The 16,345-nt window shown below is 31.8% G+C and overlaps 1 protein-coding gene across 2 annotated transcripts; it reads left to right on the top strand.

Moving 5' to 3' along the window:
• The first annotated feature begins 296 nt into the window (after positions 1–296).
• Positions 297–6,572, top strand: LOC112277302 (uncharacterized). Of its 2 annotated transcripts, XM_024509437.2 has the most exons (19): positions 297–511; positions 698–852; positions 1,693–1,986; positions 2,135–2,213; positions 2,357–2,422; positions 2,564–2,763; positions 3,070–3,121; positions 3,236–3,315; positions 3,486–3,561; positions 3,704–3,793; positions 4,113–4,190; positions 4,361–4,417; positions 4,568–4,636; positions 4,817–4,915; positions 5,073–5,189; positions 5,379–5,494; positions 5,711–5,852; positions 5,988–6,104; positions 6,351–6,572. In XM_024509437.2, exons 2-19 carry the CDS (start codon positions 779–781, stop codon positions 6,447–6,449), a joined length of 1,905 nt encoding a protein of 634 aa, XP_024365205.1. In that variant the 5' UTR covers positions 297–511; positions 698–778; the 3' UTR covers positions 6,450–6,572. The 2 variants fall into 2 exon arrangements, with proteins under 2 accessions (XP_024365205.1, XP_090103770.1); XM_090247644.1 differs by having other exon boundaries at positions 361–852.
• The last annotated feature ends 9,773 nt before the right edge of the window (positions 6,573–16,345 follow it).

Here is a 16,345-nt window from a genome sequence, read left to right as displayed (position 1 = left end):
GGACTTTACACAAAGTGTGCACATCATCACACTTTGCACAAATTGATCGTGACCCGAGACGTATAATGCACACAAAACAGAGGCACATTCACTCTCTCTCCCGTCGGGGTTACCGAGCTTGGACGCCATCTAGGCTTAAACTACGGTATATAATCTAGCCCGCAATTGCGCCCACCCTCTTGAACTCTGCAGTTGGGTCATGAATCTTTGATTCTCGAATATACTCCCGCGAGGGCCTGGGATCAAATATAGAAATGAGTAGCAGGTCATAGGTGCTCATCCCACCTGCCCCTCCTGGTTGGAAATGCTCACTGTATTTGAAGGTCAGCAGTGCCGAATTATTGCCAAGGAATCATTTTTTTCACTATCCCCCAACTATCATCAGTAACGCAGTGGGATCGCAATTCCTGGACTCTGTATAGAAGAAGACGAAGAAGCAGAAGAAGAAGCAGAAGAAGAAGAAGATTACCTAGCACTGGTTTGATGGTTCCATTATTGCGCTAGAACGCTGGTACATGGTTTTGTTGACAAGTCTTCATTCCAGGAAAAGCTATGGTTGGCACTATAGGTGGATGATTGCTGGTGAAGAAGCCAGAGGAGGGTGGGTGGTGAGTGTTGGGGCTTTTAGTTTTCCGTGTGGTGGTGGTGTGGGAGGAGGTTTGAGTGGGGTTATGGTGGGGTTATGGTGATGGTGCAGAGTAGTGGAGGTTGGTGAGGGAATTTGGAGTAAGGAAGGAAGCGGAGGAGGAGAGGTTGGGAGCCAGGGGAAGGTGGAGATATGGGCAGTAATATGGGCGATGAGGAGCATGTTTCCGTGGACGAGGCTTGCGAGGAAGCGGAGGAAGCTTTGAAGTGAGTCGCTGCTCTTTACCCTTTCCTGTGCAAGCCTGCTTTAGTTTAGTTTCTCTTCCTTGGAAGCGGATGGTGGTAGCCTTTGCCCCTTTTTTTTATGGTCTAGTGTTGTAGCTTTTGGAACTGCCTCGGTGAGTGCTGTGGTGGGTTGTGGAATTCTTGTTTAGAGTAAACAGATTATGGGCGGGCGATGCAAATGATTCTTGCGCGTTTGTACTGCACATTGCCTATCCAATAAGTCGTTGCTTGAGAGTCGAAAAAACACACATGTGTCGCTTGTTTCATTCCATTCACTGGCATTATAAATCTTTACTGCTGCATATCTTTACTTCTCAAAAATCTTTGGTGAAATTGGATTTTTCCTGCTCGCCGCTGGATAAATCCTCCTTATCCTTTGGATGTTTTCGTTGAATTGCCACTTCTGGAGCACAGTTATTAGAACGAACCTCATCATCAGTAACAGCACTGATTGCCTGAATTTATGCTGCATAACACGGTCTTAATTACATAATCTTCATCGCCCCTGACCAACTTGATCAAGAACACTTGTATCATCTGGATCTTTGTTACATCTGATCAGTCCGTTTTGTAGTACATTCATGAGCAGAATCAAACATAGGTTAGTATACATATAAATATATATTTTTAATGCAAAAATGCACAGTAACTAGTCAGATATGGAGTTCACAAGTAAGCATTCAGGCATACTGAGTCTATTTTTCTTAGCAAAACAGGAGTCGAATGTCAAATATATGCATGGAAAAGGCCAGCAATAGTCATTATCATTCAATTAGGGTTTTTAAAAGGGTAACTGAATGTTGGCTTGCCTCTGTTGAGTAGGCTCTTCCTCCAAGGCAAATTCGATGAAGCGGAAGCATTCGTCGAGGAGAGAGTCAGAACGAGAGAAAGGGATCCTGAGGTGGTGCCGATCTTCACGCACTGCCATGCAGTCATCCTGTTTGCAAAGGCTGGCATTACAGGCACCGAAGAGGACAGGAAGCAAGCCATGGAGATGCTGAAAGAGGCGGCCGCGAAGGCGAGGGAGCACATACCAAAACAAGGCTGGGTTTCCTGGGGTATGGGCTATTTTAGTTCTCCCAAGGTTCAAGAAATCACCGAAGAGGAGCTTTCTTGGTGCGTATCCTTACATCTCTCAAGTATTTTGTGATTGTGCTCAAGTAATGGTTGCCTATTTTCACTATATGCTAATTGGTATATGTTTTCTTCAAAGCATATTAATCAAGCTGAGTATTTACTAATTCAAATTGTGCCTATGCTTCAGTCGGATTATTGAAGCGGAATCTACTTACCTATCAGCCATCCTTTGCTTCTTTGAGGAGTCAATGGCCGCTTTTTTTAGGGTGTGTAGTTATTGCCCCCCATCTTGTTGTATTGGTAACCCTGAACTTGAGCAGTAAGATTGTTCAGTTAGAAAACATGGTGCTTTGCTTTTGAGGTTGTACCTAGATACAAAAATTTTCTCATAAGTTGAAGTGTTCCACAGGCAGCCTTGCTGACACGAACTGCTATTGGAGGTTACAGACACTGCCATAGCATCTTAAAAAGTCAGGTATGAATCATCAAAACTTGCACTCTTCGTTATGACTGTATTTATTGGTCATAATATTATCAATGCAGTGAAGAAGTTCTGGGTTTCCAGCGAGTCATTGAATCGTTGAGTTTTAACGTGCTTTTTAATGCTTGCAAACAGCAAGCTGGGAGCAGGAGTAAGCACAATGTAGGAGCCGTGAAGCTTGGCTTCGGCGGATTCAGTTTGGCTATCTCATTGTTACCTCCCAGGGTGTTGAGACTTCTCTCTGTGCTGGGTTTCCCTTGTGATCGTGCCGCTGGCTTAGATTCCATTGATCAATGTCTCCAAGGCGGTGGTCTTCGAGCTCCTGTAGGTGGCGTGTATGCATCTTACCATTCCCGCCTCTATCACACCTGCCTTGATTGGATTCTCATTCGATGACTGTACACGCTCGTTTTTTTCGTGCTATTATTAGGGGTTGAGTGCTTTTACTCTCGATCAATTCTAACACAGAGTACTAAATCATGGGGCTCTATGAATGAATATGTTGTAATCTGTCTTGTAGTTTGCAGTGTATGGTAGATGAAGTTATCGCATTGTTTCTTACATCTGACGACACTCCAGTTCCTCTCAACTGTCTTGTCTAAGGAAGAAACCTTAATTCGTGGTGTTATTTCTTTGTTCAGACTGCTGCTATCATATCATGTGATCCTGCCCTCTTTTTTCTCCATTCCTCAGGTGAGGCAGTGTTTCGATGTCATGCAGCAGTTGTGTCCCTGTGTAACAACGTAAGGAAAGAATTCTAAAGTGCTTAAATGTGTCCGTATCGTTGCCTTGGATTGGATTGCGCAGGAAAGGGAGGAACATATTGCCAGTGCTGAGCGAGTTCTTGACATTCTACAAACAAATTTTCCCGACAGTTTTTTTCTCAGGTACCAACCTTTTCAAAATCTTGAGCTCGTTGCAACGATCTCGATAAAAACACACCTCGTTTTTGCACCTGTCATTCTCAAGGGGCGTGTTGTTGACTTGACATTGTTGCTGTCTGAGGTATGATAAAAAGAACACGAAGAAGACATTTACATCTACTCATGTATTGCAGCTTTTACAAGGGTCGTCTGGAAAGACTTCAACGGAACCTGACAGGTTCTTATGAATCTTTTCAGAAACTCGAGAAGGTATATTCTTGTATTAAACCATCCAACAGAGCTTCACATTTGATGATAAATTTTCCAAGAAGACCGAACCGAGTGATACTATTATTGTTTTTGTTGTTGTTGTTGTTTCCTCCTCTTGACTTGTGTTTCAATTTTTTTGCAGGGACTCAACTTAACAACAGATTCGAAGTTCTTTAAACTTCGACATGCATGGGTTTATGAATTAGGACTAAGTCACATGTTGCAATTAGAGGTAACCTCAATCCAGATGTCAAGAAGTCCAGGCGTGCCATCGTGCTTTTATCCTTGTAACATTTTAAAATGGTCCAGATTAGGGAATTGATGACCTGAAATGAATGGGTGTTGTGTCATGGCTTTCAGTGGTCTTTCATGTTTCAGTTTTGACAAGGTTGAAGGGCTTGTGAACGACGCACAGAAAGAAAATCACTCCAATTCTTGTGACTCGTGTCATATTGTACTGGCATGTGAAAATTCTTCGCATCAAAAACTCACCAATCGGTGCCCTTGTAGAATGATGTCAAATTCAGCTAAAAATCTGTGCATATGTGCAGTGGCAAGCTGCAGAAAAATTCTGGGAAGAACTGGAACAAGACAGTGTTTGGTCCAAGGCATTCTTTGCTTACTTACATGTAAGTCCTTGAAGTGGCAAGTTTGAACTGTTCTCAACTTTGACTGAAATCATTTTCTGTCTTCGACAATCTTTATTATGAAGCAACTTCAATCTTGATTTACACCTGAAGTGAATAGATTGTGTTCTACTTTGGGCTCATAACGAACACAATGTTGGTTCTGGGAGCAGGGCGTGTGTCTTGCTATGAGTGGAGAACCTAAGGCCGCTGCTTTGAGGTTTGGTAAGGTGGGTATGTTTGGCTACTTCCGAATTTCAATAGCACTGCTGCATTTTGTACCATCTTCTTAGATGCAGTAATTCACCTTTGTCTCTTGAACGCATTGATAACACAATATGACATCTAAAGATTTTGGATGGTGACGAGAACGTTATTAGGTGCATGGGCTCATGCGCGGAACAATTTCTGGGCGAGTGTTGGCTGAGGAACAGTATGCCCTGAGGAAAGTACGTGGTCAACTGCTCTCTCTTGGTGTCAAATGCTATAGTATAATCAAATAGCTTCTCTTCTTTTCTCATCAACGTCGAACTTCGTCTTAGCTTTTGTTGCCTAAATTATGTTGTTCTTTGACACTTGTAGTTTCTGTATATATATTATGATTCTCAAGCGCGTGGTACTCCATCCAGGTGAAGGATCATGCATTGGACACAGAGGAGGGAGTAAAAGGTCTTCAGGGACAAATTTGTGGAGTGGAGTTTCTCTATTTATGGAACTCTTTTCCCCAGGCACTCGATCCTTCAAACTGTCAATCTCAATTGATCATACGCCAAAAGCTCAAGAGTTGCCCTCGATATTTATTTTGGTGCACTATGTATAGCTTGTGGATTCTTTAATAACTTACTCTCAACTTTGTGATTTATTGAGGATTGTATCTGTTTGTAGATGCCAGCAGCAAAGCTGGAGGGAATTTTACACATTGTCGAAGAGGCGGAGACACGATTGAACGCGCAAAAGTATGAAGGCTCGGGTGACGAAAAAGGCTCTGAAGACCTCTCGGAGGTATCCACTGTGCTGTCCTAACCCGAAGTTCCATTATGAGCTAATCTAGTGGTTAACGTGATTTCTAGAATTCAAACACTTTTAATGATCCCCTGTTACTCGATCTCATTTAAAAAACTTTTTCGCTTATATGATATGGTAGTTGTTGAGGTTTGGCTGATGAGCTGGCACCTATTTTTACTGTTCTAGGACGATGAAGAGGAAACCCCAGAAGATGAGCATGCTTTGTGCAATCTCATTAAAGGCACGGCTTTACGGGAGCTTGGGAAACTGGATGAGGCTCGTATTTCTCTCGAGTTTGTGAGGTATTTGAAATTGGACATTCTCTGCCCTTTTTAAATTATGATAATTTCTGCTGTAAGCAGTGGACCTGTCCTGCTAGCCTTTTTTGCCCTGTTTGACCATGTAAATGATGTATTTTGTATCTCTTGGTTAAACAATTTGGATAAAGCATTTGCACATATGCTTCCTGATTGAGTTCCTTATGAAATTTAAGTGATGTCATTGTGGCTGTTTGACAGGGAGACAACATGTTACGTGCAGACAGAACTTTTCTTAATTCCTATGGCAGCATATGAGCGTGCATTACTGCTCATAATCCAACATACACAGCGAGCTAGTCATGATGCAAGCCGCGCCAGCGACTTTGACCTTTTGCTTGAGGTACCTATGTTGCAAAAGTGCTATGAATTAGGACCATCTAGCTACCTTCAGAACATCTGTGAATCAAATCGTTGCATATTCTTTAGAAGATTACCTAAAATGAATCAAATTGATTGAGCTGAATGTGGGCTACAGGCAAAGAAGGAACTCGCCTTGGCAGAAGGCTTCAAGCAAGACTTCAACTTCCTGTGGCGTCTACTGGGACGAGTCCATGCCGCCCGTGGAGCCATTCAGAACCTCATGGGGGAAGAAGTGCGTGAACTCTTGCATTTGTTTATTTATTCATTTATGTATACTTTTATTTTTCATTTTCCCTCATCAAGCCAGCAAATAGATTTGATGGTATTGAGTTGAATAATTGAATGAATCTTTAGTTATGGACATGGAAAAGTGGTTAACGGCAATCTCCAGTTTCTACAGCATGGAGTAAATGGGCGAGTCACAAGTATATTAGAGCTGTGTATATGAGACAACCAAGTTTTGGTGTGGTCTGTGCAGAGAAGTACTACTGTTGAAGCAAATGGTGAAGAGTGGAAGGACTCGGAGGAAAACGTTGAAGGAGCTCCCAGCAGTGACATTTTCTTCGATGCGTTGTAGCCCATAATGATTTAATGATTTCGATTTCATGAGTTGTTATCTGTTAACCCTTTTAGACTGCCAGGCCATGACGGCTTCTGGTTGTACACATCTGGACTCAATAGCACCAAATCTATTTTCTCATCTTCTCCTGTGCCAGTCTGGCGTGCATTTTGAGGTTGCCGTACTGCTCTAACATCTATGATTACGCATGAGTTAAGGGTGCTTCTATATCCCAAGCTTCTTTTTGTTCAGATCGTTGTGAAAATCATCCAGATTGTCTTGAAGTATATGAATGTTGATCAATGAAACTGGTCACAATCTTGAGTTCTATCCCCTTGATAATGCTAAGACAATATTGCATTCTTAGACAATGTGCTCACATTGTCTAAGAATGCAATATCCAACTTAGAAGAGTTTTGATGCAAAGCCACAAGTTCTATTTACATTCTAAAATGTACAAACATTACCAAAACATACTTAATTCTATGTGCAATGACAAAAACAAATTTTGCACAATTTGAAGACCAATAGTAGTCCAAATCCATAATGGACAAAGGCTTTAATTATGGCAATAAGCTATTATACATCTCACATCAAGAAAATTAATAAATTATTAAATTAACTAAGTTAGATCACAAATCTTATATCAAGAAATATAATTAGAAAATTTGCTAATACATATAATTGTATTACATAGAATTAATCATTTAAATTCTAAAATAATCAAAAAATTATATACTTATTGCACCTAATAAGTCTTTTGATTTAGTTGTAGAATTATGTGACTAGTTTTATGTAGTTAGACATAAAGCATTTTTTAAAAAACTAAAATTAGTCTTTGAGTGATTAATTCTATCTTGTACTACAATAGATGTAGGAAGAAGAAAAGTTCTTTGGTGGAGTTTGTACAAAATCAAATGATCCTCTTATACATCACCTACAACTAATAACTTATCAATTTTTTCTTCTTAGTTTCTATTAAGTGCTTTAAAAGTAGATCTTGACATCAAGGTGATATAAACAACCAACTTCCAACTTCATATTGCTTCTACATTGTAATTTCTATGCCAACTAGTTTCTAAGAAATCATCGTATAAAGGACTTTAATTGCAAAAAATCCTACTTGCATCAAAATAGATAAAACTAGTCTAGTGTATAATATCAAAATTATATTTTGAGAGCATCAAAGTGTACTTCGTAAATTTACTATTCAAATTTTTAAACTACATATGCTACTTCAAAGATTGATGGTCTATCACTAAATATATATTTGCTTATAAAAATAAAGTCAAATGAAAGTACTAACATTGAAGCCTATTTTTAATTTAACATAGCAAGTTTTTGTTGTTGCTTACAATCTTAAGTCTATGGTTGAACCTTGTGAAAATAGTTGAACAACTAAAAATGGTGCCAAAATTCTTAAAAAATTGGCTTGTTGAAAGTAGTAATAGCTTTAGTTGCAAAATTGGCTTGTAATTTAATCAACTCTTTAAAATCTTTGGGAAAATAAATTTCAAGAATAACTTTAGTAACTTAAATTAATAAATTTTTTCATGATTCTTTAATATCTTTTTAATTAATTAAAAAAAATTTATAGGCTTTATTTTTAGTACCATGAATTCTATACTAACAAAGATATGGATTTCAAAGATTTTAGAAACTAAAATGAATAAATAATTTTTAAATTGGTATTTTATCTTTTATTATTAAAAAAATAATACTATTGATTGTTGATACAATATTTACTAAGCCAAAAGAAAATAGTGGTGTTTTTTGACTAATAAAATAAGTTGAATCAACATAACCAAATTGAAAATAATCAACCAGATTATTATGCATGGAAGTACAAACTTTTTGGTTGTTTGAGCACATGTGGTAGCAACTACTAGTATTTTGTAAAAAGTTGTAAACATATTGTCATAGACATACATATTTATCTAGATAAGAAGTGTTGGTATTAGGTAAATATAGGTAGATTTGATAGTATCTTATGGCATATCTTCTTAGAATCTTTATAGATGCGTATTTGACTTTATATATGTTTATAGTTAATTGATAGGTTTAAAACTTGGCCAACGAATTGCTTATATGTTGCATGTATGGATAGCTTGTGGTACAAGCTAACAATATGATATACATATAGAAAACTTGTCTTATAATTTGAGACATGTATCTTGTAAATTGAACATGTGTTGGAGATCTTATAGGACGTCGCCATGTAGCTCCTAGTTGGATAATATATATGGAGGCAAGACTGAAGCCTTTTTCACTCTTAATAATATCTTTCTAGTCTTAAGTTTTATTTCAAGACTTTCTAATATTCTTGTATTTTGCATTAGTTATTCTAGCTTAGTATTATACTATTTTTGAGTGATTTTCTAGTCTTCTTAAGTGACATAAGAATGAATTTATTTTTTAGTTTTTTAAGATTCATGTCCTTGACAGTTTGACAAGAGTGCAAATTTCTTGTGTATGTTTTGCATTAGAAGTGAGTAGATCACTTCACTTCTATAATTATATTTTGAAGGTTGCAAACTACATATCTTTAAAACTCACTTTTAATTTTCTAACATTGGTTGTTTTTGTTAAAGAGAGTGCATTACCCCTCTTTGTAGAAACTTTTATTTGATATTAGGTATTGTAGATTATCTTTTTTTAATTTGAGATAAGTAAATTTAACTCATAACTAAATTAAAGAAATCTTGTTACTTTAAATATGAGAGAAATAAGGATAAGTATGCCCAAAAAGTTCAATGGAATAAGATCAAAATTTCAAATATTTGTACAACAGGTGAAATTCTTTATAAGGTTGTATCTTTCTTAATATCCTTATGGATTTTTTCAAGTTGGATTCATAGATGCACCTCTCTTTAAGAATGTATTTTTTTGGTTTAGACCTTTGATAGAAAAAGATTTAAGTCCTCTCTATGATTTGAATTCATTTTTAAAAGTATTTATGGCCATTTTTAAAGAAAATAATTAAAAAAATATTATAGAGATTAAATTTTATATTTTTAAGATAAAGATCATATTCAACTTTATATATGTTGTTAAACTCAAAAATCTCACTTACAATGTAGATTGAAATGAAAAAGTCCTTATCAATCAATTTTGATATGAGTTAAAAGATAATTTCAAAGATTTACTATTGACGATGCCAAGAGGAAGTTCATTAGAGGAATTTATTGCTTAAGCCATTGCATGAAACAATAAATTCTTTGAAAGATGCAAAGAACATAGATTTGGTTGAAGAACTATAAATCAAGCAATAGCGATAGCCTCCAAGTTTTTAGAAACTTATTCACTAAGACTGCAACCTATGCAAATTAATATAATATGGTTCAAGCATTTTATTGAGCAAGAAAAAACTTAGTGCTATCAAGAAGGTTCATGCTTATATTGTGGAGAACCTAAGTTACTATTCAATATTTTCTAAAGAAGCAATTCAACTACAAAATAAGGAGTATAATTGCCAAAGATGACAACATGTTGGAAAACAAGTTTTTTCAACTATGATAGAAATTGTGGAGTTGGAATCTTATATAACATCTAGTAAAGGTCTTATTCTCTCCTCAAATCTTCCACCTTATTTTTTAATAAAAGTTTATTTAGGACTAAAAAATTCCAAAGTCTTTTTCTTGCTAGATTCAAGAGCGTCAGCTTCTTTTATTGACAAAATCTTTATTAAAAAACAAAAAATATCTTTAGTCAAGAAAAATAAACCTATGCATATTAAAGTCGTAGATGGTCATTTATTATCCTTTGAAGATGTTATCCATGAAAAAATTCCTTCATATGTAGCAATTAAAAATCATAATAGCTTAGTAATATTCAATATTATTAGATTTCTATTCAATCCAATTATTTTAGGATTATCACATTTAAAAAAATATAATCCATAAATAGACTAGATTTCTTATAATCTTGATTTTTTCCATATATTAGTCAAAGATTGTACTAGTTTAATAGAAATTCATAAGATCAATACAACCAAATCCTTATTGATAGGTACAAAAGTTTTCTTACATTTAACAAAAGAAAGGTCAACTTTTGCTATATATAAAATACTTATTTTTTATAAAAAAAAAATACTTCAAATGGCATTTTAAGCCAGTATCAAGATTATCAAGATGTTTTTAAGAAGAAAAATGTAAAAATTCTTTTAGATATTGCTTCTTTAATTATTTTATTGATTAATTATTATTTGAATCAATCTATAGTTTATTGTAAAATAAATTAGCTATATTTAAAGAATACATGGATAAAAACTTAAATTTTTAATAATTAATATTTATTATGAAATTCATAACAAAGACCTTCTTGCAATTGTAGACTTATTTCAAGAATAATATCATTATCTAGAAGGTGCTTTTAATCCAATCACAGTATATATAGATTACAAGAACCTTGAATATTTCATGTTGATACATATTTTGAATTGTTACCAAGTTTATTGGAGCATATTATTCTTAAGATTTTATTTTAAGATCATATATTGACCTCAAAAATAATAGAGTTTGTTAAAAACCTTTTTTAGATATTCTTATCTTATATCCAAAGAAGAAGAAGATGCAGCGTTTGATCAATAAAGAATATTTTTTCTGAAGCCAAAGCATTTTTATCTTCAACCAATGAAATCAACATTAATTGTTGATTCAATCTTTTTCAATCTTATTCAATTAAGTATATTTTATGATCCTTTTATTTGTGATATTAAGAACAATTTTCTTAAATCTCATGAGACTTATAAATTTGAGTTCAAAACTAATCTATTCTATTTTAAAGATCAATTATACATTCTAAAAAGCAAAGTACAATTATACCATTCCACAATGGAATTAGCTTCTATTAACAATATTTCTTCCAAAATTTCTCATGAAAGTTGTTCCATAGGTGCAAATGGACATATCAATTTGATCAAACATACCTAATACATATATGTGTGCATCTATAAAGAGTCAAGAATTATTAGCAATAATTAATAAATTATTTAAACAAATAACATTAGGCAACAGCTCTTTAAAGAAGGGAATCTCTTCTCTCAAAAGATTGAACCAAAAAAAGGATTCTTTAAACAAAAATCCTCTTTAAACAACTTACTATGGATGATACAAAGAAATTGGTAGCAAATTTCAGCCCTTCAATGATACATTGTAGTACAGAAATAACAATCTTCTACCTTTGTTGTAATTACATAATTGAAGTCCTATAATTTATAAAATAAATATAAAAATAAAAAATAAAATATATTAAAATATTTATATCATTTATTTAAGTTTGTAATTCAATTTTTTTAATTAAAGTTAGAAGATGTAGGATTTATTAGTAAAAAATTTAGAAAGACTTTAGAAATAAAAGTAAAATATTTTGACTTCTAGACTATCTCATGTCAATAGATAAGATGAATAACAAAGGACTTTATTTCTATTTGTTGAAAGTCAATCTCAATGGACTTTAAGATGTTATCTAAGACCACATTAAAATTTAAGACAACTTTAGGACAATCCATTCAAAGCAAGACAAATCATTTAAAGAAAGATAAAGCATTTAAAGTTTGGAGGTTGGATTTAAAAATCTCATATTTTAGACTAGAATTCGCATAAAAGAAATATGTGATTTAGAGTAGTAATGAAAGAATTATGGTTTTTTGAAGTTAAGTTGTGATTTTGGTACCTACTATTATTCTTTTAAGTATATAGAGAGTTGTAGAAAAGCTTTGAAGAATTAAAAATTAAGATTCAAAAGCAAAATTAAAAAATTACATTTTATATAAAAAAATTCTACATTCCAATCTAAAAAAGACAAAAAAAACTATTGGAAGTTGGTATTCAAAACAAGGATTTGTAAGTGAATTGTTTTTAATAGAGGTTTTGGTTTTTTTCATATCTTAAGTTTTTGGATGAATTTTTAACTCAAAATTCCTATAAATGTAGATAATTATGTTAAAAAGGTATATATGAAAAATTCATGATATTTAAATATTGGATTTTTGAGATATGAAGGAATTAGTATGTAGCTACTAAATTTTTTTCATGCTTAGTATCTACTAGAGATTAGGCAATATCCAAAGACTTGTAATAAATTTATGGTTGAATTTTTATATAGAAATAATCAAGAATATAAGTTAATTTGTAGAAAATATTGAATCAAACTAAACAATTAGATTGAAAGTTATCAAATGATACATATACAAAAAAGATCTCCATAGAAGTAAAAGTGATTTTAAGATATCTAATCACATCTTAGGTACGCTTGTGCACCCTAGACTTGTTTATTTGATGTAATTTTCTTCTTGAAGACAAAATATAAGTCATATTTGTGTTTTATGATCTTGCAAATTATTTGAGCAATTAGTGGTTGCAAAAGATTCAACCCTTTTTTGAAGCAACTCTCTCTATTACAACAACTGGCGATAAGTTTTTGACCTTGGCCTTTATTATCCAAAATAATATTATATTTTATTATAAAAAATTAAAAACACATCATAGATATCTTGAAATAAGTATACATTATTTTGTTCAATCATTATACCATTTGATAAGGACTTAGTTCATAATGACTATTTGTGATTATTCTATAGTAGAAAGGTAACAAACAACAGTAATCAATCTTCTTCTTATCATGGTCAATGACCTATTCATATAGCCAGTAGTCAATCTTCTCCTTATCATGGTCAATGACCTATTTATATAGCCAGTGAGGATCTACCATGTATTTAAAGACAACTTATAATATATTTTTGTACGTTGTTTTAATCTTAGAAGAGATTTTTAAATTAAAATACTCAATTCTCATGTAAGCAATCATGTTTCAACTTTCAATAACAAAAGCTCCCAAATAAATGAAATAGACTATTTTTTTTATTTTTTTTTATTTTTTATCTCATTGCTACCTTGATGATGGAAATCAATCATAAACTTTGAAATATTATATTATAGAAGATCTTATTTCAAAATATTGTAGCAAATTATCTTAGAAATATAGATAATAGTCAAAAAATAGTAAAACTAATAGTACAAATATTTCTTTTTTTCAAAGTAGACTTCTACTTATTTTGTAGGACCATATATAATACAAAAAATAAAAAAAATAAAAAAATAAAAAAATAAAGGATATAGGCATATATACAAGGAAGTTAGGAGTTGATTTAAAAAAAATATGTCTTATGAAAATAAGAATTGATATCCAAAAAGAACCAATTGCCAACCAGAATTGAAATAAAACTTCAAGGTACAAAACCATGCACCTATGGTATTATATTACATATATTTTTACTAAAAAATGTACTAAGCACTTAGTTGTGGAAGATAAGTAACAATGCAACAATAATTCTAATAAGTCTAATAGAGCCTTAAATAAACTTCAAATAATCCCTAATAACTCAATCAAACTTTAATTTATTGAAATAAATTTAAAAGAAGTCATAAAAAATACAAAGAATCTTTTTAAAATATTAAAAATAAAAATATTAATATAATCTTAATTAAAATCCTAATTAAATATCAATCAAACTTTAGATCAAATCCTAGGTTAAATTCTAATTGAAACCTTAATTAAACCTTAACCAAATCCCAAGTCAAATCCTAATGAAACTCTAATAAATTCTTAAATCTTAGATAAATCCTAAATAAGTTTTAAACCGAATTCTAAGCAAATTAAACTCTTCATCAAATCTTAAACCAAATTATAAGAAAATCCTAATTCTAAAAAAATCCTGAATCAAATCCTAAACCAAATCCTAAACCAAATCCTAATTAAATCCTAGATCTTAAACAAATTCTTAACAAACTCTATTGGAAAATCGAACTTCAACAATCAATGATCAAACTGTTGATATCAAGTCAAAATTTGTACACTTTTTAACGTCTTGGTAAGGAATAAGTACAAGAAAGATGAAATTAATTGCACTTACCAATTGAGAGAAATACAAGATAATCCAAACAAATATTATGTGGCTTCCTACTCTAATCTAAATGCTAAACTTTTAGTGCCAATATTTCCTTCTTAACTATTGAATTTCTATAAAATTTCACATAAAATTTTGAAAATTGAGTCTATTATCCATACAAAAAAAATTCACTTCAATCCAATTTATAAATTGCTAAAGATCATAGAAATATTCATAAATCCTTAAATTCCAATTTTTGAGACCTCAATCCACAAAAATCTTCATACACTTCAATCTAATAATTCAATTGATCTCAAAATTTGCACACATATTCAAAACTAGCACAAAAACATACTACCCAAAATTTACCCATATACAGCACAAAACTCAAGAAATCCTAAAATTTGTAAGCATGTTTTTATTTCTTAAAATCTAAATAAACTGAAAATATCATTAACTTTGAAAATCGCTCAAAAACTCAATATTGATTTGATTAATATAAAACCAACATCCAAAAATCTCTCTTCAAGTTTGCTTTCAAATCTTAGTCTTTAATATATCAAAGAACCTCCGAGTCACTATAGATATATGATTTTGTGTCATAGGATCTAACTTCAATTTAGGTTGACAACCGGTCTTCTTTGGATATCAATTCTTAGCTTCTTGACTCCAGAATTCTTTTATATATTAGAGAGTAAAATTTGAAATAATACTTTATAAGGTTTTTTCAAGCATGGATTTTGAAAATTTAAGTTTTTAATGACTTTGTAAGAGCTTTGCAAATTCAAGGTTGTTTTGGTGAATCTAGTTTTGTAAAATAAAAAAAAATAGATATATATTTGAAAGAATTTTGTGAGTTTGGTAGTAAATCCATAGATGAAATTTTTTGGATTTATGATTATAATTATTTTTATTGCATGCTATAAATTTGAGCATGATCAAATAGTTAGATTAAAGATTATTGAAGTTCAAATGGATTGGAGTTTTAAAAATGAGGTTTTGAGGATCAGTGAAGATTTCTAAGATCTTTATCAATCTACTAGTTGGATTGAAATAAAATTTATTTATATAGATATTAGGCTTAATTTTAATAAAAATATTAATTTTAAAAAATATTTAATAATGGAATTAAGAGATTTTGGCCTGGAGATATTAATATCATGATTGGAGAATGAGACTAGCCAATACGCAAGTATATATTAGAATTTATCTTCTATTTGGTAAGTTCAATTTTCTTAAAAATATTTATACGGATTTTCAAGTTAGTTGTTGAGTGGTGTGCAAAATTTGAATTAAAATAAATTATTCAATTGTTAATTATGGTTTTTTCAATCTACCATATGATTGATTAGGGCCTAATATTTGATTTTGATTTTTCTAAGATTTCATTAGGATTTATTTAGACTTTTATTAGGATTTGGTTAGGATTTGATTAAGATTTTTCTAAGATTTATTTAAGATCTAATTAGAATTTTTTAGGATTTAATTAAAATTTGTCTAGGATTTGAATAGGATTTTTTTAGAATTTATTTAGGATTTGTCTAGGATTTGATTGAGATTCAATTAGAATTTATTAAAGTTTTTTTTTACATTTTTTTTATAATTTACTTAAAAATTTAATTAAACTTGATTAATATTTGATTATATTTTTTAAGCTTTAATTACAATTTATATATGAATTGACAATCAACACAATTAAACTTTAGTTGCAACTTATATATTTTTTGACAATCAACACAATTAAGCTTTAATTATAACTTATATATGAGTTGATAATCAACTTAATTAAGCTATAGTTACAACTTATATATGAGTTGACAATCAATACAATTAAGCTTTAGTTGCAATTTATATATTTCTATCAAAGTTGTTACAACTTGTTGTTGCAATTTTCTTTTACCTTCCACAACTAAGTGTCTGGTGCATTCTTAAAGAAGACTTCACATTGTACGACAATAGTTTTATTTTTTATAATTTGAACTTGATATTTAACCTATTTGTAGATGATGTAGTTGTCTTTAAGCTA

This window comes from Physcomitrium patens, chromosome 25 (assembly GCF_059467195.1).
Source record: "Physcomitrium patens ecotype Gransden chromosome 25, ASM5946719v1, whole genome shotgun sequence".
In the NCBI taxonomy this organism is placed as follows: domain Eukaryota; kingdom Viridiplantae; phylum Streptophyta; class Bryopsida; order Funariales; family Funariaceae; genus Physcomitrium; species Physcomitrium patens.
Note: the sequence above shows the minus strand (reverse complement) of the source record. Positions and strands in the feature narration are given on the sequence as shown.

Bases quoted from the DNA above. Each gene is read 5' to 3' on its own strand.
- LOC112277302 (XM_024509437.2), top strand. From the start codon at position 779: ATGGGCAGTAATATGGGCGATGAGGAGCATGTTTCCGTGGACGAGGCT. The intron at 2,214-2,356 runs GTGTGTAGTTAT...AGTGTTCCACAG, and splicing joins CAATGGCCGCTTTTTTTAGG to GCAGCCTTGCTGACACGAAC. The intron at 4,418-4,567 runs GTGGGTATGTTT...GAACGTTATTAG, and splicing joins CTGCTTTGAGGTTTGGTAAG to GTGCATGGGCTCATGCGCGG.